Source organism: Pseudopodoces humilis, chromosome 1 (genome assembly GCF_049639895.1).
Source record: "Pseudopodoces humilis isolate 2021_Gansu_Grassland_sample_001 chromosome 1, ASM4963989v1, whole genome shotgun sequence".
Taxonomy (NCBI): Eukaryota; Metazoa; Chordata; class Aves; order Passeriformes; family Paridae; genus Pseudopodoces; species Pseudopodoces humilis.
In genome coordinates this window covers 41,231,504-41,256,783 of record NC_142200.1, presented here as the reverse complement: position 1 = coordinate 41,256,783, position 25,280 = coordinate 41,231,504, and the positions used below count along the sequence as shown (strand labels likewise).

General features: G+C 36.8%; 1 protein-coding gene across 1 annotated transcript in view; it reads right to left on the bottom strand.

The window, feature by feature from the left end:
* PRKDC (protein kinase, DNA-activated, catalytic subunit) overlaps positions 1-25,173 on the bottom strand; it is an 81,405-nt gene extending 56,232 nt beyond the window's left edge. Inside the window, exons 1-28 of the mRNA XM_014255033.2 lie at positions 25,102-25,173; positions 24,906-24,998; positions 24,024-24,098; positions 22,672-22,780; positions 21,404-21,516; positions 20,619-20,718; positions 20,043-20,098; positions 19,922-19,952; positions 18,773-18,930; positions 18,390-18,536; positions 16,165-16,329; positions 15,187-15,355; positions 14,103-14,152; positions 12,825-12,962; positions 12,370-12,519; positions 11,807-11,922; positions 10,987-11,146; positions 9,796-9,882; positions 9,311-9,430; positions 8,785-8,944; positions 8,255-8,361; positions 6,354-6,444; positions 4,935-5,098; positions 4,124-4,276; positions 2,823-2,930; positions 1,812-2,038; positions 1,299-1,393; positions 170-269 (exon numbers count right to left, since the gene is read on the bottom strand). Coding sequence (XP_014110508.2) covers positions 170-269; positions 1,299-1,393; positions 1,812-2,038; positions 2,823-2,930; positions 4,124-4,276; positions 4,935-5,098; positions 6,354-6,444; positions 8,255-8,361; positions 8,785-8,944; positions 9,311-9,430; positions 9,796-9,882; positions 10,987-11,146; positions 11,807-11,922; positions 12,370-12,519; positions 12,825-12,962; positions 14,103-14,152; positions 15,187-15,355; positions 16,165-16,329; positions 18,390-18,536; positions 18,773-18,930; positions 19,922-19,952; positions 20,043-20,098; positions 20,619-20,718; positions 21,404-21,516; positions 22,672-22,780; positions 24,024-24,098; positions 24,906-24,953 — 3,197 coding nt within the window. The 5' untranslated portion in view covers positions 24,954-24,998; positions 25,102-25,173. The remainder of the gene's footprint in view (positions 1-169; positions 270-1,298; positions 1,394-1,811; positions 2,039-2,822; positions 2,931-4,123; positions 4,277-4,934; positions 5,099-6,353; positions 6,445-8,254; positions 8,362-8,784; positions 8,945-9,310; positions 9,431-9,795; positions 9,883-10,986; positions 11,147-11,806; positions 11,923-12,369; positions 12,520-12,824; positions 12,963-14,102; positions 14,153-15,186; positions 15,356-16,164; positions 16,330-18,389; positions 18,537-18,772; positions 18,931-19,921; positions 19,953-20,042; positions 20,099-20,618; positions 20,719-21,403; positions 21,517-22,671; positions 22,781-24,023; positions 24,099-24,905; positions 24,999-25,101) is intronic.
* Between the last annotated feature and the right edge of the window lie 107 nt (positions 25,174-25,280).

Here is a 25,280-nt window from a genome sequence, read left to right as displayed (position 1 = left end):
TTTCATATTATGTCCAGTGTTTTCCCACCAGTGGTTGAACAGACACATCAGGAGGTCTGTATCAGCAATTGTCATCAGATGAAATCCTCATTCAGAATCCCAAGCTCTTAATGGAACTACTGATAATGTTCATTAAAACACAATATGAAAATAAATGCAAATAGCTGACCGTGGTACCCGCCGTTTTCCTTCTTTGTTCAGAGAAGGTGCTTTATGCTTGATTATGCGCTTCAGGTGATTAATAGCATCACAGCACTGCTGGGCAGTACCTGTTGGAGACAGAAAATTGACATCTCTAAAAAAATGCCAGTAATTTGATTTGAGGTAGCACTGTAGACATGGTGCATGGTAAACACATGATAATGTCTACCAGCTCCACTACTCTGTGCTTCTACAGATTTTTGAAAGGTGCAGAAGAAAAATCACAGAAACACCAGACAGGCCAGCTTGGCCTGAGCCAAGCCTGAGGCCTTTGGTGTAAAACTGCATTCCACTTTCTGTGATCATGCTTAGAGGAACTAAAATTTTTCCATGTGAGTAATTCTTCTAGGGACACTTCTACCATATGCTGAACTCTTCCTCTGAAAGAAATTAAGTTTTGTTACACCATCCTTTGGCTTTATGTTCTAATTACTATTAATTGATGAAAGATCATGGAAAAAAAAAAGACTGAGAAAAGTAGATTTAGAATCGTTAGTACTGTGAAAGAGGTCACAGATTCTTCACACAACTACATACTGTTGTAAAGAATGACAAGACAATGAGGAAAAGGTGTCACAAAATAGTGGAAATATTCCATTGAATATATCAAAATTACAATTTTTGGAGCATTTGTTTGTTACATAAATATAGACTGATTCTCATCAAGCTACATTTCTTTACACCATGTAACTGCAAAACCACAACTCAAGTCTGAAGCACCACCAGCCTTTTTACTAATAATATCTAATAATAATAATAATAATAATACTAATACTAATAATAATAATAATACTAATAATAATAATAATATCACTAATATTTTTAGTGATATTACAAAACTGTAAATAACTGTAAATATTAAAAGGGTCTCTCTCCTGGGCTCAAAATATTCCACCTTCATACATCGCAAGGAGTCGATCCAAGGAGTTCCTAACTGGATATCAAATGACCTCTCTACTGATAATGAAAAATAATTCTTCCTTTGTTGCAAAAGTAAGCAAATGTACTTTTCTTACAGTTACAGTTTTTCTTTTTTAATCCAAGATTCAACAGGGTAACTTTTTTCTTCATTCCACATTTAATTAACTGTAGCTCACCTAATGACTTCTCATCTGTATGGGCTAAAGCCAGGCTTTCCAGAAAAACCACCAGTGCTTCAAATACAAACTGCTCCACCAGAGAATTTTCTTCCCTTTAAAAAAACAGGAAAAAATTTAATGAGATCCGTGAGTAGAAGAAGCACTAAATGTAAAATCCTAATTAAAAACGACCAAATTAAATATTGTTGAGATAGACTGCAAAAGATGTTTGCACAAAAAAAAATACATCTAAATGAGTTAAAAAAATAGCAGTAAAATTTCCTGAGCATCCTGAAAAGGCATAAAAAAACTTCTTATAAACTTGTGATGTAAATTTATTTTTATACATTTCAAACAGACAGAAAGCCCAAACAACACATTTATTATAAAAAATAAGCTGAGTAACTGAATTTTACACCTATCATATACATTAATAGAAGGGGTGTCAGTGGATGACTATTTGAGCTGTATTCTTTACCTCATTGAACCTCCTGGCCAAGTTAGTTACTGTTTCAAGCTCTGCTTGCTCACCTAAATTCTCTGTAGATACTGTTAAAAGCAAGTGCTGCACCTAGCCTCTTGAAAGCACTGGGGTGAAGAGCAAGACTGTACAACCGTTTAAAAAGAGACTTGGTGTTTGCTGGGCTTTCCTCCTGCTGTCTCGGTGTTGTCTGCTTGATAGACCATTTCAAAAATTCTCGTATGCACTGACCACAGAAATCTCTCAAAGTGCTGTCAACTGGATCCACTATGCCACTCTGAAATTACACAAGGTTATTTCATCTCAAGAATGAGAAAAAAACCCACCATTGTCTCTGTGCAGTGTTACAGGAACTTATCTACATTGCATTATTTGAAAATTAAAAAACTCTACTCACAGTTTACTAGAAATTAACAAAGTTCAAAATTGCTACTGCTCAAAGGAGGGACAGAACTTTCAGCCCTTATAGTACTGAATTACAGCTCAAAGATCTGGATTTCTTATTCCTGTCTCAGCTATCAGCGTAGGAGTCTTGTCTAAGTCACTTCATTTTCTGATGGGTGTGTTTCCTCTCTGTAAGAAGTGGTATCACAACACAGATTTTCATTAAGAAGAAGTACTCCAATCCTCTTGACCTACCTTGCCCTCCAACCACTTCAGTTCAGTGCAAAAGCTAGTTTTAAATGCAAAACTTTTGCACCTGGTGAAGGAAAAGATACTTAGAGAAAAATTAAGCACACAACAAAGGCATTAGGGGGATGAATGGTGAATGTGCCATATCACACTGATGATAAAGAATGTTTCATTTATCTGAAGAAGATATACCTGCATTTTGAGAATGCCAGAGAATGAGAAATCCATCATCAAAATCTCAGTTAAGAAATATTAAATGGTTATTAGAAAATAAATAAATAAACCAACCATTTTCTTTTTTTTTTTAAATAGTTAAGGGGCAATTCTATCTCTTCATGTGTTCTTGGTTCCTTCAGCAGTAAAATGGTGCTAGTTAAAAATAACGTCACATGGCACAGAGAAAAGAGAGGAAAAAACTTAAGACCTACCAGGATAGCTTCCAGGAATGCCACTGTATCTTGACTCTCAAATTTTTTGTTGTTGGTAAACCAGTGAATGAGTTGCATGACTAAAGGCTCATACAACTGTCTTGCTACCTGAAAACAGCAAACGTTAACTGCATTTCTAGGATTAATACATTTCTATGCTACTCTATTAATATGTAAGAATAAAAACCAGTAGTTTGAAAAAGGGTCTATGAAATGAATAGCCAATTGCATATTACATTACCATATCAAGGACCAAAAAGCCCCAATTAGAATGGGTTATATACTTTCTATTCAGCTAGTCTCAACGACCTCCAAGCTTTCCTCTGTAATATCCTTTGAGACAAAGAACACTGCATGCCACAGACTGATGTGCCAAAACACAGTCAGGGAAACAAGAATGTTAGTTTCTTAACCCATATTTAGATCTAAAAATCTATCTTCCTGGATTTCAACAATTCTACCTGTAAATCAACCTGATTGAGTACTGTCACACTATAGCATGAAGGGAAGAAACACTAAATACACTTATTTATGCATATACACATGCTTCAAGTGCAGTGCCTGTGGCTTGGATAAATCCAGACATCATTTACCTGTGGTTTATGTTCAGCCACACACCAACAAAAGAGGTTTCACCTAAACTGGTAGCACAGCTTCCTGTCTATTTTAACAGAACACAAAATCCCTTTGATCTAAAAATAGATATGGATGCCAGGGTCTAAACAGTAGTCTCAAAAGGCATGAAAACCTGTCATTTCAGTGGAGACGAACCTATGTGTCTGTTCTGTTTTGTGCAAAGGAGGAGAAATACCAAGTTCAAATGTCTGAATGAAATGTATCATCTGTAGGTATCCAAGAGGCAGCTACAGATTATTTCCCAAATGCTTTTCCTATGACTGTAGCTTTGCAGACACTCAACATCAACATAATCAACTTCACCTCCAATTAACTTCTTACTGAAAGACTACAGAAATTAAATATGGTGATAAAGAGGGTTACTGCCACAAACTCCCCAAGTGACCCACGAAACCTAAATCTCTCTTGTACGCTCTTCTGAGGTACTCTGAACTACACTGCATTATAGAAGTATTTGAAACCAGTATTTGAAAAGGTTTCAACCTCACTCCCAAAATCTGGACGATCCATCCCTAGAATAGAATTTCAGCCTACAAAATACTCTTCATTTGGGAAAAAAAACCAAAACAGCATGTTAGAAAACTTCTAAATAAAGCTATTAATTAATTCTCACATTTAAAGGTACTTGAACAAGCTAAAATTCACATTAAAAAAAATCTGCTTACCTGGTCTATGTCACAAGCAAGACGAAGCAGTACTGGAAATATTCGCTTATGTAAATGGTACATAGGTGGGGGACCCTGATGTCCTTCTGGCATCTGAGAGGCTTTCCCCAACATATACGTGACTATGCCATGTAGCAGCTCACATGCTGCAACCTGAAATTTAGAAATCCCTTTGGTTATGCATCCATTACTTTCACAGAGAAGACAAAATTGTGGGCAGGAGAGAATGAGTCACATGAAAGGGTGTACTTGAGAAATCACACCTATGCTAAATCACCATTCCAGGAATGGATCATGACCATGGAAATAATTTACACACATTTTAAATAGCCTTTCTCCCAATGTTTTAGTCTCTGTCATGGGCAGTCACATAACAGCTGGAGAAAGTTCATCATCAGATAAGTCACCCATAGTGTCTTCAAAGATATCTCCAGTCTGGACTTTCTTTGGGTATCAAAATCCCAATCCAGCACAGCACCAAAATATTTGCTTAAGTGCTCTGCTGGACTGAGCCCAAAAGTTCATAGGCTGGGTATGAGAAGGAGGCTAAACAACACTAGTTTAAAAAGACACACTAGTTTAAAACATTAATTTTTATGTTAAATCAAGGACAGAGCTGTCTGGCAGAGCTTACAGCAACTTCTTCTCTTTAGCTTCTAAACACTCAGAATTGTGTAATATGAAAGGGCACCAAAGAAGCACACTGCTACCTATGAATTAATTAAAACAGGTCTATAGTAACAAGGAGGACATTATTTTATGCCATTTTATCAGCTAGCATAAAGGAAGATGTAGAAAAATAAATCAATACTTTTGTTTGCCTGTCACTTGCAGAAAGAGCCAGTTCAGTCACATGAGGCAAAAATAAGTCCAAGTAGATGACAGGCTTCATATCTGCAAATGGTACAGCAAAGCTCAGGCGCTTCTCAGTGTCCCAGGATACACATTTCTTTATCATCTCTTCTGCAGAGGTAGCTGATGCATTTAAAAGATGAAAACAAGCTTAATGCAATATACATAGCACAACTATTTACTTAGTTCAGTCAAAAAAAATCTGTAGCCTTCCAACTTCAGTTAGATTGCCATGCAATGTTAATGCTTTATAAATTACTGAAAAAATTGTAGGCAATGGTTTCAGGTGAGAGTTGCAGCACTCTCCAGTTTCAACACAGGTTAAGTTTGGAGACAAATAAATCCAGAAGACATTGAATCACACTTGATTTAAAACATTTCTGTAAGACATCAAATAAAATGAATCTGTCTTCAATGGTACAGAAAATTCTTGAAGGTCAATCAGACAAGAAGATCCAACATACTGACTCCTGCAATCCCACAGAAAATGACTCTATTTACAGTCATTTATAGCTATTTCCTCCAAGGAAAACTGGCATACTTATTCCCTTCTCTCCCTATATTCCCAGATATGATTTGGTTAACAAAATCTGACCACACTTTGTATTTAATTTCCAGAGAATAAGGCTACTTTCCCCCAGTATTTTTGAGTAAGTAGCAGATAAGTACTTGGCAGAAAGAAAATTGATTGTAAAGGCAGAAAAAAACAAACATAAGCATGCAACGAAGGAAAAAAATGCATAATACTACATTAATTTTTAGATTAACTATATTTTGTGCTGAATTTATCCCTTGAATTTCATGGGAGCCTTACACTACTGTTTTTCATTTTTATTAGACTGTAAGATATTTAATATTTAAATTATAAAACTTGTTGATGGACTGAACAGAGAAATGGAGAAAACATTGTCTCTTTTTTGAGGAGCACCCAAACGGAAGTCTGCTACTCACACATAGTAAAGGCACGATGTACCTTAAACTCACAAGTGAAAAAGTAAGCTTGCTGAGAGTTATGTAATTCATGACCGTAGTTCTTAAATACTGAGAACTGTATTAGAGTTAGAAATAAGTATTAAGGAGCTACAGATTGGGGCAAAGTTTTAAAATTGTTTTGCAGCCAGCAGGTGAAGGGTGGAATAAATAAAACCATCTACTAAGATGCATAATTTTTTGCTTTCAACTGTGGTTTCCTAAACACTTTCCCTACTCCATATTAAGTTGGTGAATATTTTTGCTCTACTAAACTCCAAAATGGAATAAAAGTAATTTTGTTTAAATGACAGCAACAAAAAACAGGTATACTAAAGCAGTGTTGAGGCCTTAATGAAATCTACTTTCAAGAGAGACAGCAGAGACATATTTTCGACAGGATACTCACCTGTAATTAAGTTGTGGTTAATCTGTCCTCCCAAAGATCCAAGAAGGCGTGCCACTCTAGTCCTTACTGCTTCCAAGGAGGGACTATTATCCTAAATAATTCAACAGATTAATATTAGTGAAAGAACAGTTACTTCTATATAGAAGTAATTTGATTTACAGAGTAAATAAAGGTCTTATGGCTTATATTAAATACAGATGAAGAAGGTAAAATGAAACCCTGAGGGAAAGAATTGCATCGAACAAGAGAAGAACTTTGGTTTAGTAAACAAAAGAGGGCAAGAGCATTTTCACTGCATTTTGTGAGCTTTCAATTACCATTTCTAAAGTAAAATTTTATCATCACAGATAACACATACCTACAGAATGACATAACAATGTAAAAAGCAGAAACAAATCTGAAGCAAAAATTTCTCTTTTCACTTGTTTTAATTCTAGAATCTAAAGTTTAGATCCTGTACCTGTATAGAATCACAGGATCATTTAGATTAAAAAAGACCTCTAAAGTCATCGAGTCCAACCACTAACCCAGCACTGCCAGGCTCATCACTAAACCATGTCCACAAGTGCCACACTCACATTTTTCAACACTTCAGGGATGGAGATTCTACTTCTTACCTGTGTAGCCTGTTCCAATGCTTGACAATCTCCTTCATGAAGATATTTTTCCAAATGTCCAATCTAAACCTCCTCTAGCATAACCTGGGGCCACTTGCAGAATGATCCCCACCTAGCTACAATCTCCTTTCAGATAGTTGTGGTAAGGAGCAATAAAGTCTCCCCTGAGCCTCCTTTCTCCAGACTAAACAGTGCATCTATCAGGCAACTGATTTTCAGAACCAGCCTGTGTAGGATATAAAATTAACTCATTTTGTTTCACAGAATTATCAAGGTTGGAAGGGGCTGCTGGAGGTCATCTGCTCCAACCTCCCTTCTCAAGCAGGGTCATCCTAGAGCCCATGCACAGGATTGCATCCAGACAGTTCTGGAAAATCTCCAGCAAGGGAGACTCCATAACTTCTCTGAGAAATCTGTCCCAATGCTTGGTCACTGCACAGTAAAGGAGTTCTTCCTTATATTAGATGGAACTTCCTGTGTATCAGTTTCTGCCCATTGCCTCTTGTCCTGTTGCTTGGCACTACCGAGAAGAGCCTGGCCCCACCCTCTTGACACCTTCCTTTAGATATTGATAGATATTGATCAGGTCTCCTCTAAGTCTTCACTTCTCCAGGTTAAATAGGCTGAGATCCCTTAGCCTTTCCTCATGAGAGGCGCTCCAGACCTCTAATTATCTTTGTAGCTCTCCACTGGACTCACTCCAGGAGCCTCACATTTAACCAATCAGGTTGGAAAGAGTTCTATGTATAGGAGTAACTAAAAATGTCACACCTAAAGAGAGGTTTATTCCAAGTTAGTTTGTGTACTGAAATATACAAATAAAACTACACTTACACTTGAGAGGCCACTAGACAAAGTAATACATATGTTGGCCTCTAAAGATTGTAAGCCTATCCACAAGACAATTAAAAATCCCTCAAACACTTAAACATTCACAAAACTGTACTGCATACTGCAAAGCTGCTAAGCTGGGACCTGATTTTGTGTGTTGGAGTTAAATTTTTGTTGCCATAATGTATCGGTCTAGCAGTGATACTCATTTACAGGATTTCTTCAGTCCCCTTTCCCTGCTTAATTCCCATCCTCACCCTAGAATATGTCATCTTTCCAGCTGTGCTGATGTAACAGCTTATAGAACCACACTGTAGAATGGAATTCATTAAACTCTTCTAAGGTAGAACTAGCCCACAGGAAAAAAAAAAAAAAGTATGCATGCAAGAGAGGAAAAGAAGCAGTGGGAAGAAAGGATTAACATTTAACTCTAAAACAAAAGGGGGTTCTTACCACTGAAAATGTTTTTGCTTTTCTTATACGCTGTATCACAACTTTATTACGTCCTTTCTGGGCTGCTTGAGAAAGTTTCCTTACTTCCCAGTTATTATGGGATTCAACTGATGAACAAAAAAAACAGCATATCAACACCAGTTTATGGTACAAGCATCTCATGCACCTACTCAGTTTCATTTTAAAAAAACCTACTCTTGTTTTGCCCATTTTTATTTTTAAAATGTGACAATTACTCTTTCATTTAAAATCTTTATTAAGGAAATTAATTCTCTTACTAAAACTAAGCAATTTAAGTGAAAAAAGAACATATACGAAAATAACAAATAAAATGGCAACAATAATTGATTGTTCAACAGAAGCAAGTAAATCCTAGTTTGAGAAAAAAGTGCATTTTGGGGTGTAAGGGAAGTTATGTTGTTCCAAACACAGAAAGTGCACAATACAAACAAAAAGTATGGCACGTCCACATCTGTACAAAAAAGTATTTTCTTCTTCCTTAAGACTAGCAATTTTTTGTACATATGTACCTGCAGATGTAGAGCTTTTCAAATAACCATCAAGAAGAGGCAAGACATCCTTGTAATAGGGTTGCATCATATGTCTGGGGATGTGAGCTGACCAGTCTTCCAAAGCATCCAGGCCCAGATCAGCCATGGGGGTACAGCTTAGGCCCAGCTTAAATGCATTCTAAGTGTCAAATACAAAACTATCAGCATTTTACATTTATTGACCAGTGTTACTTAATGGTAAAAGAAACAAATTTAAAAGCATTTAGCGTACATCTCCCCTTGCAGCAATTTTCTCTGTCTAGCATCTCACTCAAGATCAGCACAGGAGATACGTTTATATTGCTACACAGGCACTAAGAGAGTCTGCTTAGTGCAAAAGCAAATTCCAACAATTTACCTTTTATCCAAAGAGTCGTGTAATTTGTATTCTATCTTACTGAAGACTGTAGAGAGCTTAATAGTTACCTTAATACTGACTTTGGTACAGAATGTTTGTACATATCTTAGGGACAAAAAGTGTTAGCTGTACATCACTCTGACTCACCTGCATTGCAGGAATATATACTTTGATATCAAGCATGATGATGTCATGTGGTAAAGAGAGCAAAAAAATCAGACAAGACGCCAATAACTCATCTTTATACTGCTTCATTTTTGCTGCAACCTAAAATTCAGATAAAAAGATTGAGAACAAAACATAAACCTTTTGAAATGTTGACTTAACTGTATTAATACCCATGTAAAATAAACAAGCTGAAACCAATACTGGAATCTCATTCACCTGCAGACAGTTACCAGAAGTATTTATACTGTTATTTCTCAACTGTATACAAACTGGTGACCAATATACCTCTTCTGACATTAAGTAAAAAAAAGACAGAAAAAAATCTTAAAACCCCACTATGTTGCACTGCTCAAAAAGCAAGGATGCATCTACTGTTTATGTAAGATTCCTCAAAAGAAAAAATTTTGATTGAATCACGTATGTTTATATTCAGACTAAGAAAGTTAGTGAGCAAAATTCCTTACCTCTTTTCCAAACTTTACAAAGAGAGCAAAGCAAGAGCTCTTTTCTGGATCTTCAGGACATCTTCTGAGGCTCCTGGGACTGACACCCTACCAAATAGAAACCACATGTCAATGCTATTAAAAAGCACATAGTACATATATGAACCACAAGTTCAACTAAGAATACAAACATCATACTGTCCAATATGAAACTGGCATCAGTGAAAACTTGAAATGTATTGCTGATCTTTCAAAGGTTAGTTAGAAAATTAACATTAAAATGGTTCACTGAGGGTCAGCTTTTTGGAATATATTAAATATTATGCAAATAAGAGATACATGACTGCAAAGTAATTTTTCAATGGTTTAATTTTCTCCTCTCATACAACAAACCAGAAAAACCCAAACTTGCCTAACAGTGCATGCTCAAGTGGCAAGAAGGCTGGTGTAATAAGAAAACCATTTACAACAGCATCCACATTACAAGCATCTACACCAATGAGTTCCCAAATGTGTTTCACTTGGTGCCATCAGCAGCAGCGGCAGGGACAGCTCTGGGCTCTGTGTTGGGCTACACACCCACATGCTTTAGCCCAATAGCTTCTACACCACAAACAGTGCACCCACCAATAGAGTTATCATATTCCCTGTGGAAATCAGGGAGTGGAATAGGAGTATATGCCAGAAGCTGAGTAATTAACCCATACATGACCCTGCTGTTCTGATTAGATTGTTTCTATCCAAAATACCTTTCATACCACCTGCACTGCAAGTGTACCTCCCATTTCTCTGTTCACCCAGCTCAGGATTTTGGAAAAAGCACTGGGAACAGGCTGCCCAGAGAGGTTGCAGACTCTCTCTCTCTGAAGACATTGCAAAACCCACCTTGAGGAGTTCCTGTGTCACCTTCTCCAGGTGACACTACCTTGGCAGAGGGGATTGGACTGGATGAATTCCAGCGGTCCCTTCCAACCCTAACAATCTGGAGATTCTGTGATTATATGTGGATGGTGTCTCTTCAGGAACTGGGCTTCTAGTCTAAATTTTGACTTTTAATGTGCTTCTAATTATGGAGCCATAGGAAACTATGAACATTTGAAACGACTCACAGCTTCAATGAACTATTTTTCATAGGGAATAAAATATAATACATAAAGAATGGGACAGTCATTAATGTAACAAGTTACCCCTCCACTAGGCAAAAGATCTCACCTCAAAGTACTTTATCCTCTTGGCAATCTTCATTGCAACTGAGAGCAGCTTGTAGAATCCACTAATAAGAGGTAGTCTTGTTGAATGTATAATAAGCTCATAAGAAAAGGAATATGCCCAAGGGTGAAAGTATTCCACATGTTTCTCTGGAAGTATCTCTCTAAAACCAATGAATAGAAAACACAGGAGGAAAAAAAATTAAAAAGAAACAAAATACAATGTTTCATTTTTAAAAAACTTTCATGTCAGTACAAGGAAAATATTGCTGTAACAGAGCAGCTCCAAAGACGGAGAATAAATACATGCTGCCTTCTGAGTCAAGCACAGGAAAATTTTCATTTTGTTTAAGAGGGCAAAGCCATTTATCCCTTATCATATCTCATTATTGAATTTATACAAACACACATCCTCACATATCACATTTCATTACTGGACCTCCACAGGCAACTAATGCTGTACCTTTCACTTAATGCCCCTTACTAGTCTATGAAGACTGTATCTCTGGTCTCTTAAATATTTAGGATACATCATCAGGATAAGCTACAACATATAATGAAAGACAACTACACCCAAATAACAAAAGTGAATGCTGATGAATGTCACTTATACTCTTTTAAAAAAACTGAGCTGACAAGCTTGTATGTGTTTACCTATGGCCCAGGTGTCTGAAAAACACTTTCTGTCTCCCTCCTAATCACCTTGTGCATTTTGAAATATGATCTATCAAATTAACTCAGAAACAAGCATCTTAAACACATTTCACCTCAAACTTCTTCCAACCACTTTGTAACTTTCAAAGTACATAAAAACGTATCAATACCTGCAGAATTCTACGAGATTTATAAAGGCCATAAAATCTATTGGCCTTGTTGGCTGAAGGTTTGAAGCAGGGTCAGAAGAAGGCCCAACCAAAGCACTGTCACCTCCATTTTCATCCTGGAAATAAATATTGAAGAAAGAACACCGGATCTGTGACAACACAGAAACCTTTTACACTTTTTTGTCCACGTTAAGAGTCTGTCTTTTTCTAGCTGTTCCTAGGTACTCTGACAGATGAAGGACTAACCATTGATGCATCAGTAAGTCAAAGGAAAAATAAGAGATGCCTTCTTCTAAGGAGAAAGCCAGTTGAAAAATGAAAAACATTCTAGAGTAGAAAGTCTAAAATAATAGATTCTGTGAACTTCTATTGATTCTGATGTTTCAATCTCCTAACACTGCAATGCAAAGTTCAAAAATATTAAGTAAAATATTTTATCTAGAATAAATGTTACTTCAAGGACACTAGCGGATGTTATCTAGGCATAAAGAAAACAAAATAAAGGATGTGATTTTGGTTCCCCTGCAACAGCAGGAGTTGATGGATAGGTCCTCAGGTCTCACCTGTTCACTAACATCCAGTTTCTGAACAGTCAGGTCCAATTTCTCAATAATCTTCAAAACAGATTTTATAAGTTCATCATACAGGATACGACTCAGGGATTGCAGTTGTGCATTTTCAGTAAGAAAGTTTGCATCTTCAAAAACACATTCCTTTGTAGGACAAAAATGTTCGTATTTCAAAACACAAATGAAAATTATTTCTTTAATGTACAAACTAACATTTAAATGACCCAGAGAATCCAGTTTTAGATGTTTCTCAGCTATGAAAGCATAAATTAATCCCTGTTCAATTAATTTATCAGCCATAAATTCCAACTAAAACCAGAAAATAGCCCTTCTACAGCAAGACATTTGGAAAAAATCCAAAGTTAGAAAAGCAGTAATAGGACGACAAGACTCAGGATTGTTTTTCATTTTCCGTTTCATTTTGTATTTCCATGTTAACTATGCTTTACCTTCATTGCATCACAGCTCAGAAGACTTCTAAAGAGGTACAGGTAGTCCTTATAAGTTGGTACTTTTGATCTTTGTGTCCCACCTTCTCCAGCTTCAAAGGCTTCTTCTGATCCAGAAGTATCTTTGCCAAAAAAATCCTGAAGGGACACAATATCTGTCAGACACATTGCTCTGGTGGTTTGACCCTGGGTGCATAGCAGGTACCCATCAGCCCATTCTACCACTCTCCTCCCCACCAGGATTGCGAAGGGGAAAATAAGATTGAAAAAACTCATGGGTCAAGATAAAAGCAGTTTAGTAGCAAAGGATAAGATTTAGTCTCTACTTCCATCAGCAGGCAATGTCCAGCCACTTCCTTGGAAATAGGGTTTTGGTGCATGAAGCAGAAGTTCCAGAAGGCAAACAGCTTAAACAATGCTATCCACCTCCTCCTTTCTGCCAGCTTTTATTGATGACCAGACACCATATGGCATGGAATATCCCTTTAATCAGTTTGGTCAGCTGTCCTGGCTCTGTCCCCTCCCACGATCTTGTCCCCCAGGCCTGCTGGTGAGGGGAAAATGTTGTAGAGCCAACCTTGATGCTGTGCCAGTGCTGCTCAGCAGTAGCCAAAATATTGGTGTGTTATCAACACATTTCCAGTTACAAATACAAGCTCAGCTCCATGAGGTTTGCTGTAGGAAAAATTAACTCCATCTCAGTCAAATCCCAGTACAACTACCTATGGAACTACCTGACCCACGCAACACAATATAACATTACTGCTGCTGGTAGAAACATGAAATGTTTAGCTTTCTCTATCAATCTGAAAAGAGCACAGAACAACCCAAAAAAACTCTAAGGTTGTTCTCCTACGCTCAGTTATTTGAAAAATTCTACAGTTATTCTGCTGCACAGGATTAAAAAGTTTTAACATCCTTGCTTAACACAAGAATTCAGTAATGTTTAAAATGTCCAGAATTTAACCTGGAAGAAAGCTGGATGACTTTACTTACAACCTACTTTATTACAGATGACCTGACCAAACAGAAGTGTATTTCATGTAATTTTCTTTATTCAGCAGAACTGGCACATTCACACTGCTGAGCAGAGGTGAGGATGAGAGACTAAGAACAAATGAGCCAATATCTAGTAACACTAGTAGACTAATAACAAAATTGACAGTTTTTGCTTCTTTGGGCCTTCCCTTGTTTGCTGGGTTAGGTTGTCAAGAACTGGAACGCAATGTATGCTCAAGGAATCCAAATTAAATAAATATGTTTAAACAGTTATTTTACCTTCGGAAATGTGATTGGCTTGGAGAAAATTCTGATTAATCCCTGATGCACTGAAACAAACAAAAAACCAAATTGCCTGAATAGACTTAAAAAGCATGGCATTCATATCATTCATTACATTAACAACGAAACAAATCAGTTTTCTATATTCTGTCATGGTAAGGGAGAGGCAAAAGAACACAGATTTTTTGCTTTAAGGACAAAATAGCCCAAATCAGGGCCCTGACTCTAGGCTGTTCCATATGTTCCACCAATCCTGAACTTGCTTCTTATTACTTTTTCTCAATACTGCTTTGACTTTCTCCTAATTCTGAATGATGACCAAGGCATCACCCATAATCTCTTACTGAAAAGGCAACAACCCCCAATGATTTTCATTGACTTAGGATCAACGTGGTACTTGGGTGTACCACTTCCCAACTCAAGAACATTGGAAACAATAAAAATGCCCTAGCAATAGAGAAAAGCCACAATAAATAGTTGAAAGAAATCAAAAATAATTTCTGAAAATCATTGAAAAGAAATGTCAGCATGCTTGAGACTAACAGGACTGTCAGTTACCACTGCTGACACATTTAGTATTACATTCATAGAACTATACCTGACTAACTTTCATATTTGGACTTTTACTATTTAAAAGTTCCAGAGCATGAAAAAATTACTTTTCTAATAAAGATAACACTCACCCTTACTTTCTGTGCTATTTTGTAGTGGTAACTAAAAGGACATTGAATAGATTTTTGTACACTTTTCTATGAAATCTCTTTATTCCCATAATTCTTCAGAGCAGAAATGCAAGTCTTATCACAAACATGTATTCTCCTGCCCTAAATGATATCCACTTTGTTATCCAAAACGATTGTTAAATGTATTCCTGGAGTTTTTTTAACAGTGGATATTGAAAAATATCACCATGAAAACACTCAATGTCCAAGGACAAGCTTCATTTTTAATCCTGAATGGCTATTCTACATTTCTCTCCTAGAATCAGTTAAACAATTTAGGGGAAAAAAAAAAAAAAAAACAAAGGAAAAGAAACCCATGACCTCAAAAAACCCCAATGAAGTTAGTATCACAGACTCACCCACAGTGCTAATAAAGCTCCAGAGAACTGGACCTTTTCCTGAGAGAGACAGAAACACCTTTATTATAGATCTGCAACAGACTGGCTGCATTTTTTCACTGTACTGTGGAAAGCTGTTGATCTGCAGCACAACTAGATGTTCAAGAACTGGAGTGTATACCTCAGGAACCTAGAATAAAGAAAAACAAAACATCCATTATGCAAATTACGTGAAATTATTTCAGCATGTTATTTTGTTGCAAGAGCTTGCATCATGATCTGCTGTGAGAACAAGAAAAGACTTAACAGGTGAATTCATCTTAGACATACAAAAACTCCAAAGAAAGAAAGAAACAAAAAGCAACTACAAAATTCTCCCCAAATAAAACTAAACAAACAGAGTAAGAAAGTTTCCTGGACCACACAATGGAAAGTAGCTCCTGAACAGATTAATGCTTCAGTGAATTTAGTTTTCAGCTTACTAGAAAAGTACCAATTCAGTTAAACAGTAACAGCATTATAATCTGATTACCCATAATCACCTGAATAAAAAATGTATGCCCCAATCTTACTTCACAGCTCCAGGTAATATCCAGAAAGCCCTCATTAAAACAGACAGCATAACATCACAGCAGAATCAAAGTACCAGTCTCAAAGAACATTCTAAGTATCAGTACCAAAAGACAAAGCAGCAGCAGACTGGTATAAACACAGAAAGGTTATGGCTTCATCCAAATAAAGAACATAAAATAAATTAAAACATATTCACATTTGCCTATCATGGTTTTCATTTCAATGCACTGTAGCATTTTATTTAGCATTTTCAGTGCATTTTCTGTATTCAAATAAAATCCATTACAGCATTCTCTTGATATTCTTCCCATCCCCTAGAGGCTAGATGTCATCACACTTCAGTTAAATAAACACCTTTTACCATAGGTAAGTACACAGCTCCTCACACATCTGCAACTGCATAAAAGAATTAAATACTCCACTTACCGTGTCTATATGGAATATCACACTTGCAATGGACTGGAGGAAACTTGGTAGTTGAAACAGATGTTCATCTATTGTTTCTGCTTCTGTGAGGAACATTTGCTTACAACGCTGAAGGAGCTCCACATACATGTTGTCCACATCCTCAGAATGTATAGCTTTACAGGGCTTACAGAGAGAAAATAAAAACCTGGTTTGGCAATTTTATAGAGCTGAGCAAATAAATGCATGCTAGCATGGTAGCAGTAAAACCCAGCCACATCTTCACTGAACCATAACAGAAATAATATTTGAAGTTCTTCCAGAAATTCAATACATCTGAATAAACTAACTTCAAGTACTTGCTACGCATATGAGAAACACAGCACCTGACATGGGCTACAACAATAGTTTGTTAATGCAGTGTAATTTACTGTAAAAGTACCTGAACTTTCAGTGACATGAATTCATATTCAGCCTTAGAAACATCGGGGTTTGGCTGTAAATACCTTAAATATGGCATTATGGATGCTTAGATTAACTTATATTTTGAATTAGCTGCATTAAAGTAATAAGGGGCTTATCTTAATGTAACTTAACTGATTATCACTACTTAGTGATAGTTACTACTATCAAACACTTAAGCAAGCAGTCCAAATTCTGAACTTTTATCATTATAGGTCCTGTACAAACAGAACCTATAGAGACTATTCCTAAACTAAGAGTAACAGAGGGTTTGTAACAAAGCTTACAAAATTCTATTAGAATGGTTTGTAACTCATAGCATGAACTAGGTCAAAAAACAGTCTTTGTGGACAGGAACCAGGTCAGAAGCAAAAACTGTGGTTGGGAACTGACCATTGCTTTACATAACAGTGAAATATGGCTGTCAGCCTAAAGGTTGAATCTAGTCTGTCTAAAAACATGCTGACAAAATTAAGACTATGCATTTATCACTTGTACAATTTCAAGTATTATTTTAAGATTATTTTAGCAGTTAAAGAAATACTCTGCTCTGAAACTGAACCAAGCATTAACACAAGTTCAGTGCTACAACTTGCAGCAGCACCAAGACTACTTCATCACAACCCAGTACCTGATGGTTGGCCAAGATTTAACCTAAACACAGAAACAACTATTAGTGTGTCTTCACGTATTACAGATTCATAGGTACTGGAGCATTAAATTCGTTAAAATTTGCAGTACTATCGTATCTTTGTATTTACATTATGAATTTTAAGTTCTTGCATTCCATAACAGATGTTTTTAGTAGGACTCTTTCAACTCAGTAACTGAAAATACTTCATTTTTTCTGGAACCAATACCTTGAACTCAATTCCTTTCTACCTCAGATCACAGAAGAAGATGACTAGGTTTGAACAAAGCACATGGAAAGTTCTACAAACAAATGCAGTCTGCTCAGAAGGTAGCAAAAAGAGGATTCAGCTAATAACCAGCTATTCCATCTCAATTCCTAAACTTCTCTAAATAATCTTCGAGATAATTTAACCTAATTTTAGCTTTGAGACACAAAAAAAAAACAAACAACAGTCTAGAATTTTATTATAGAAAATCTGTGGTACCACCATCAAGCCCAGAGGCTGCAAATATATAAATACTACCCTTTCTTTTATGATCTTTAACTTAATTGTTATATTCCCATTTTAATTGACTGCTAATAGAAATTGGAAGTTTGTTCCTAATGGTGCTTCCTGACAAACATACCTGCCATCTGTATTGGTATGTAAGCATGGTTTTGTTTGTTGTGTCTTGTTGTATTTTACTTTGTGGCTGTTTCATAAATCACCTCCTACTGTCCTGAAGACAGCAGCGCCTTTTAGATGTTTGAGTGAGCTCTGTAAGAATCTCTGAACTACTTTCGGAGTGAAGCCTGGATTCTACCATTTAAATGCAGAGAGATAACAAGGTATTGCCTTAAGCAATTAAGCACATCCTGAAGTTTTGTGACAGATGTATATGAAGCTCCTGTTTTTCCACTTCAGAACTTGTGCACAAGAAGTAACTACAACCCAATGTTGCAAGAGCTCTCACTAGATCCAGTATATGTTTTAAAAATTTTCATCCAAAAGGTATTTTATAGTGAACTGGTTAAGTCCAACACTTAGTCCAGAAACAGGAGCATTCCCTACTAAAAGAGCTGTGTAAAATTGTAAAAGGCATGGTATATGAATTCTAGCTTTACATGCTTTCAGTAAGCTCCTTCATCAGAACAACTCCTTTGCACATACTGCTGCGAAAAGCCCATATCCGCGAATGGCGATGGACAATTCTTTGCTGCTCGAATCCATCTTCCTGATGATTCCATAGAACTGCTCCATGAAGAACTGCAACTTGCTCCTATGTAGCTCTGCATCTTTAGCCACCATTAAAGAAATCTGTAAAGCAGATATAAACATTCCAGCATTTCACAAAAAATTACAGTAAGTCTTAGAAGATACCTAGCTTGTAATGAAAGTAAATAAATAAATAGAAATAAAAGTAAATAAAGCACTCCAAAGTAAATAATTATTCATTAAATAGATTCATTGAACTTCCAAGCACCAAATATTCCCACTATTTCAAGAAATTTAATTTTGCTTTAGACTTGGAGCTCCCAGTGAAGTTACCACACCTGCTTGAGGAATGAATCTAGTGCAGAATAACTGGCTTTTTTCAGCTCCTGATGCGTGTGGGCACACCATTTGCACATCACTTCATAGAGGGACACATAGTTGTCCAGGAGCAAGGCTCCAAACTGAGCAGAGTGCCAGCTGAACAACTGTAACCCAGCTGCAATTCAAAAACAATTCTCATTAACGACCAGACTTACATTTTACACAACCAGCCCAGACTGTGAAAGTCCACATTAGGACTTTAGATGGGCAGACCCACCATGACTGGAGGATATATCAGTAGCCTATACTGATACTCTGCAGTATCAGTACCCAAACATTAAGAACTTCAGCATATAACAACCCTCCAAAACACTCTTTGTAAATGCACAACATTATGGAATGCACAGCTGTGTTCAGATGTAATTTGAGTTAATATTGAAAAAGAAAGGGATTTCAGTGGTTATAAATAAGAATACTTGATTGCACAATTTAGAAGGATATGGTTTGTGTTGTCAGGACACATCCACAAATCACCTCCTCTGCCAAACTGTGACACAGACAAATACAGAACTCAGATTATAGGTAATTTTGCTATTCCAAATAAGCATAAATGGAATCTCAAGATTCTTAATGAATTAACTGGGGGGAAGACAGACTATCTTTAAAGAGGGTTTTACTCCTCACAGTAACCATTGGCCTAATACTGAAACCTTGCATTTTTGCAATTTCTGCATAAGCCACTCACATTTCACAGGTCAATTTCTAGTCTTTCGATTTTTTCCCCCTTCCTGCAGTGAAACTTTTCTCCTTGTTTTTTCTTTTAACTCAATCCGTGTCACCTCTTTTCTCCTAATTAACTCCTCTTTACATTCCTCTCCTAATTACACTCCTCTTATTTCTACCATTCCTTTCTCTCATCACAGTTTTGTACTACTCCCGAGGGGAAAATGCCATCAAGTATAATGCTGCTATTCATAAGCTGATTAGACATTGACTAGTTTAACCAAATACATGTTAAACTCAATATTCCAATTTGAAGTATAGTAGCTTGTCCCCCAGCCAGCTTAGAAGATTAAAGACACCTGAACACATCCAGTAAAGAATAAACAATTCCAGACAAAAGACAGTATCCACCTCAGCATGAATGGAAATAATTTACATCTTACCTAGAGGTACTGCGTATCGCTTCTGATCAATCTGTAATATCAGAAAAGGTTTGTCACTACAATTTACTCTTCACCAGGGCTAATTTGTTAATGCAGAACAATTAACACATAGCAGATTTACCTGTGGGTTGATTGCCTTCATTGCAAAATCAAAAATCTCCTTTGCAGTCTGAGGATCTGTGAAACAATTCAATAGTGAGTATTTCACTACTGACATAAAGTAAGCAGAGAGAGCTTGGTATGAAGAAAATGATATTGCAGCCTTATATCTCATTTTAAGAGACAGAGACATTTTTTCCCTGAAATACTCTTAAATTTGAAGAAAAATTGTACATCCATATTAGCTGATTTTTCTGAATACCCGTGTTTAAGCAGACTCTTAAGAGAAACACATCTCCATACAAACTGCATTCCAGCTTTAATGTGACTCACAGCTGCCCAATATGTGGTCAGAAAATAGCACTTCAAAGATTTACATATAGAAAAATGATTATGAAGCCACTACACAAAAAGACAGATTACAAGGACTGTGTGACTGTGTATTTTGCACAAACCATCTACTAACAGGGATATTTTGATTCTGAGTTTACACGCAGAAATGGTGCTACTTTTTGGCTGTGTAATAATTAAATGTACAACAGAGTCTGTAAAACTGTATCAAAATGTGTCACTGCCTTCACATAGAAAAAGAACATACCTTCATCCACAGACTTGGTGAAATTGTACATGAGTGCTACCAGTCCCCTCAGACATCCTGCCACAAGAGGTAGCTTGGGTCCCCTTATAGCAGATGTCATCTGAAAACAGTAAAATACCCTCAAGCTAAGATAAATTTACACCAAGGCTTTCCAGTTCCTAAAAGTGTAGGTAAATAACTTATTTCAACCTAATAGTTATATCAGGACCCAACTCTATGAAACAACTCCACAGAAACACCTTTACCCCCAAGTGTCCCTCCCTCATTGGGAGGGAAGCACAAGAGATCATTTGAAAAACATGGAAATGTTCCACCAACACCAACCATACCAAAACTTAGATAAAATGCACTAATGTCTTAGAAGTAGTTAAAAATTCAGAATATATGAAAGTTCAGCAGAAACGTGATGTTTAGCTCACATGCAAGAACTTTGCAGCCATAACAGAACGAATCAGAAACTACCACTGCATGACAAGGTAACATTTCTGGGGGAATGATCATCACATGCCATCTTTTCACACAGTGAATTGGTTAATTTGCTGTTATTGATGGCCTTGAATTTTCACTTTGAAACCTTCTCCACACCAGAGAACACAACTTAACAGTCCTTCAGAAAGCATTTATGATCATCCTGTTAGATCCCTACAAATTGTACTAGCTACAGTGGAATTCCAACAGCCAGTGCTAAACACTTCAAAGGAAAAAGAAACAACCCAAAACCAAAGCAATGCAAAAAAAAACAAAGCAAAAAAAAACAAGAGAATGAAAAGAAATTCCAATCATACCTGTGTTCTGAGCTCTCCCAAATAAGCTCGGAACAGTTTTTCAGAGTTGTTAATCATGTCACTAGGCTGGACTTCTCCCAAAACTCCCAAAAGTTCATAAATCTTTTCCAATACTAGAAAGTAATTTTTCACACTGTTAAATCTTAATTACTGAAATCATTGCTTTGTCATTTCTAGTGCAATTCCTATTAACTTGCAACCATGAGAAAACCATCCCTGACAGTATAATTGCTGATTAAAGTATGGAGCAAACATCTTTATATATATATACATATGCACATATATATATACATATATATATATAGCTATATACTACAGTGGAAAATGCATCCTCTCACATCAGTAAGTTAAACACATTTACTATTTTTAAACAGGGCTCAGAAAACTAATTTAAGGCCACATGCACTGAGGAAGCACTTGTTAAGGCAAACAGCTAGCAGAAGTTTCTAGCTTGAATTCAGACTGAAGGATTCTATGTAGGCACAACAAATTTTATGAGAAATCGACCTGTAATGTCGAGATTTCAGCAGTAACTAGTCATAATGACCAAACTGGAGCTCATAGTAATATGTCATATATAATATAATCAGGCAAGGCAGAACAGATGAGCTCACATTAGAGGTGACCAATGCAGGAACTATCACACTAAAACCGTAGCTTTGAGGATAACACTAGCCAGGCTTAGAATAAGATTACAAAGAGCTTTAGAATCATAGAATTGTTTAGGTTGGAATAGACCTTTAAGATCATCAAGTTCAACCATTAACCTCACACTGCCAAGTCTCACCACTGAAACAAGTCCCAGAGTGCCACATCTACACATCTTTTAAACATGTCCAGCAATGGTGACTCCACCACTTCCATGGAAGCCTGTTCCAATGACTGACAGCCCCTTCCGTGAAGAAATTGTTCCTAATATCCAACCTAAACCTCCCCTGATGCAACTTAGAAGTCTTTTCCTCTTGTCCTGTCACTTGTTACCTAGGAGAAGAGACCAACCTACAGCCTCCTTTCAGGTGATTGTAGAAAGCAGTAAGGTCTTCCCTGAGCCTCCACTTCTCCAGGCTAAAAATCCCAGCTCCCTCAGCTGCTCCTCACAGGACTTGTGCTCCAGACCCTTCCCCAGCTCCGTTGCCTTTCCCTGGACTCGCTCCAGACCCTCAATGTCCTTCTTTGTGGTGAGGGGCCCAGAACTGAACACAAGATTCAAGGTGCAGCCTCACCAGTGCTGGGTACAGGTGGACAATTGAAGAAAAGCTAAGGCCTACCTGTATCAGTAATTTTACTTTTTGCAGCAAGCTCCCCATAAAATTTATTAAATATCTCTCTAATTTTCATTTCTTCCATCAAACAGGAACGCTGTAAACTGTGAAGCAACTAAAATGGATTTAAAAAAAAAAAAAGATAAAACATTAAGATCAATACTCCAGTAGTACTTGGTCTAAATAACAACACAGTTCATGCATGTAAGTTCAGCTTAATTAAACAAGTATACTATTCAATGAAAGAGATCTAAGGTGACTTATCCAAAGAAGAGTAATGGTATGCAATCTACTTTAGCTACAAACTACCTTCCTATATACATATAAATACAAAACTTACAACTTTTATCATATACATATCATATATGAATCATCTACCTGAAACCTATACATTGTATGATTTATACATATGCACATATAAACTCTGCTAAAGCACACCTTTAGCAAGTCTGCAGCAACTTTTATCATACTGTATTTCTCTCCCTGCTAGTATAAAGCCAATCCAATTCAAAAAACTGACTCAGAATAACTCAAAAGGGAGTTCTGTTTCTCATAAACCTAAGTAGGCACAAAGACACTTATAAAAGGGTCTAAATGCACTCAAAGGAACTACTGTCTCATCCAACAGCTAAATTTCTGGGGAAAAAACTCCTCCTCCTCCACACTTTTCAAATACTTTATCTTATATTATATAATACATAGTATTTTAAAGTAATTGAACAGCAAAATTTCTCCTTATATAATCATAATAAACTGAGAGAGATCTGCAACTGCCCCCAAAACAACTGTGTCATACTCTAACAGATGAAGGAATGACATGTCCCATCTAAGCAACCTTCTGGAGAATACTGAAGACAATCTGTTGTTAAAATGTTGTTTTGGTTTTTTTTTAACATCTGAATATTAGCTATCACTGTTCTCTTGCTACTGCAGACTATAACTTTGTTGTGAGGGGAAGAGAAGGGGCAGACACTGATCTGGTGCCCAGTGACAGGACCGAAGGGAATGGCCTGAAGCTGTGTCAGGGGAAGTTTAGGATGGGTGTCAGAAAACAGTTCTCCATCCAAAGGGTGGTTGGGCACTGAACAGGCTCCTCAGGGAAATGGTCACAGCACCACACCTGACAACACTTCAGGAAATGTTTGGACAATGCTCTCAGGCATGTGGTGTGAGTTTTGTGGATGGTGATGTGCAGGTCCAGGAGTTGGACTCGATGATTCTTTTGAATCCTTTCCAACTCAGCTTATTCTGCGACTCTGCGATACAGATTTTCTGCATGATATAGTGTAACTATAGCAATACAGCAGATTTTCTACTTCTTTTATAGAAACAAGAGAGATTTATAAAATGCAGTTTACCTTAATCAGAAGTTCCAGTGCTGAGATTTTACATTTTGCTGCTCTTTCTTTTGTATAGACACTAAGACAAGTTTGCTACCCAGAAAAGAAAATTAAGATAACAATACTTATAAGTAAAGATGGAAATTCAAAGATAACATATTCTTCTGCCTCTGAAATATCTGTTACTTACAAGCTTAAAGTTTTTTTAAAAGACTAAAATGTTATCTAGTCCTGGAAATGGCTTTACTGTCAATACTGCAGCGCTGACAAAATAACAAACCCCAACAAAAGCAAAGAAATTGCCGTTTCTTCAGTAAAATTCGCACAGAGCAAATTTTCTACCTCAGTACTATCAGTCCTTACAATAAGTAGTTACTAATTTACGATCAGAAACTTCTGTGGTGCCGTCAAGCATTTGCATGCAAAGCAGCATAGATGTTCAGCCATCCAGACTCCAGTAACCTCAGGTAACTGTAGTTACCACCAATTTCTGCATATATTGCAAAAGTAACAACTTCTCAGGTGATTTTTTTTTTAAATGGTAATTAAAATTAACCCTTTAAAAATTTTACACTTAAATAGCAACTTCAGTTTGTATAAATTAGAAGTTACAGCTACTATTTCCAGTGAAAATAACTGATCTTCAGAGCCAGTACCTACTATGTTCTAGAAAGAAAAGTTAATAAAATTAAGTCTACAGCTGAACAAACAATTACACACCACTCTGTGGTACGAATTACATCAAACAAAATTATCTCAGCTCTAACAAGAATGCTAGAGATGGGCAAGGCTGACTGGGAGGGGTGAAGTATAGCTATGAATGTTATGACATTACACCCACCAAACTAGTTTCAACTATCTGGCAAAAACACTTTTAGGAAATAATTTTCATTTACCTACCTTAATATTACAGGCATAAGGATGAATTTTGTCACCAACTTTTTCCATAAAGACACAAAGAAACTTCAACGCTTCTTCCCTGCAATCTCGAAACTGAAAAGTTAAAAACAAAAAATTTTTTTACAAAAAATAAAATTGAAGGGTGTAACACATTGTGCGTATAGCACTACCTGAACACTAAAGTTTTCCAACTTACCTCCTCGATGGGGAGGGATTTGTGGATAAAGACGAGTAAGCCATGGTCTTGGGAAAACACCAGGGACAGGTGCAGCGCTGCAGGGAGGCAAAGGAACCATCAGGTGTTTGGCTCTATGCACAGCACCCAGCCCATCCCCTGCTGCAGAAGGGACACCTGTCACCCTGGGCACGACTGGA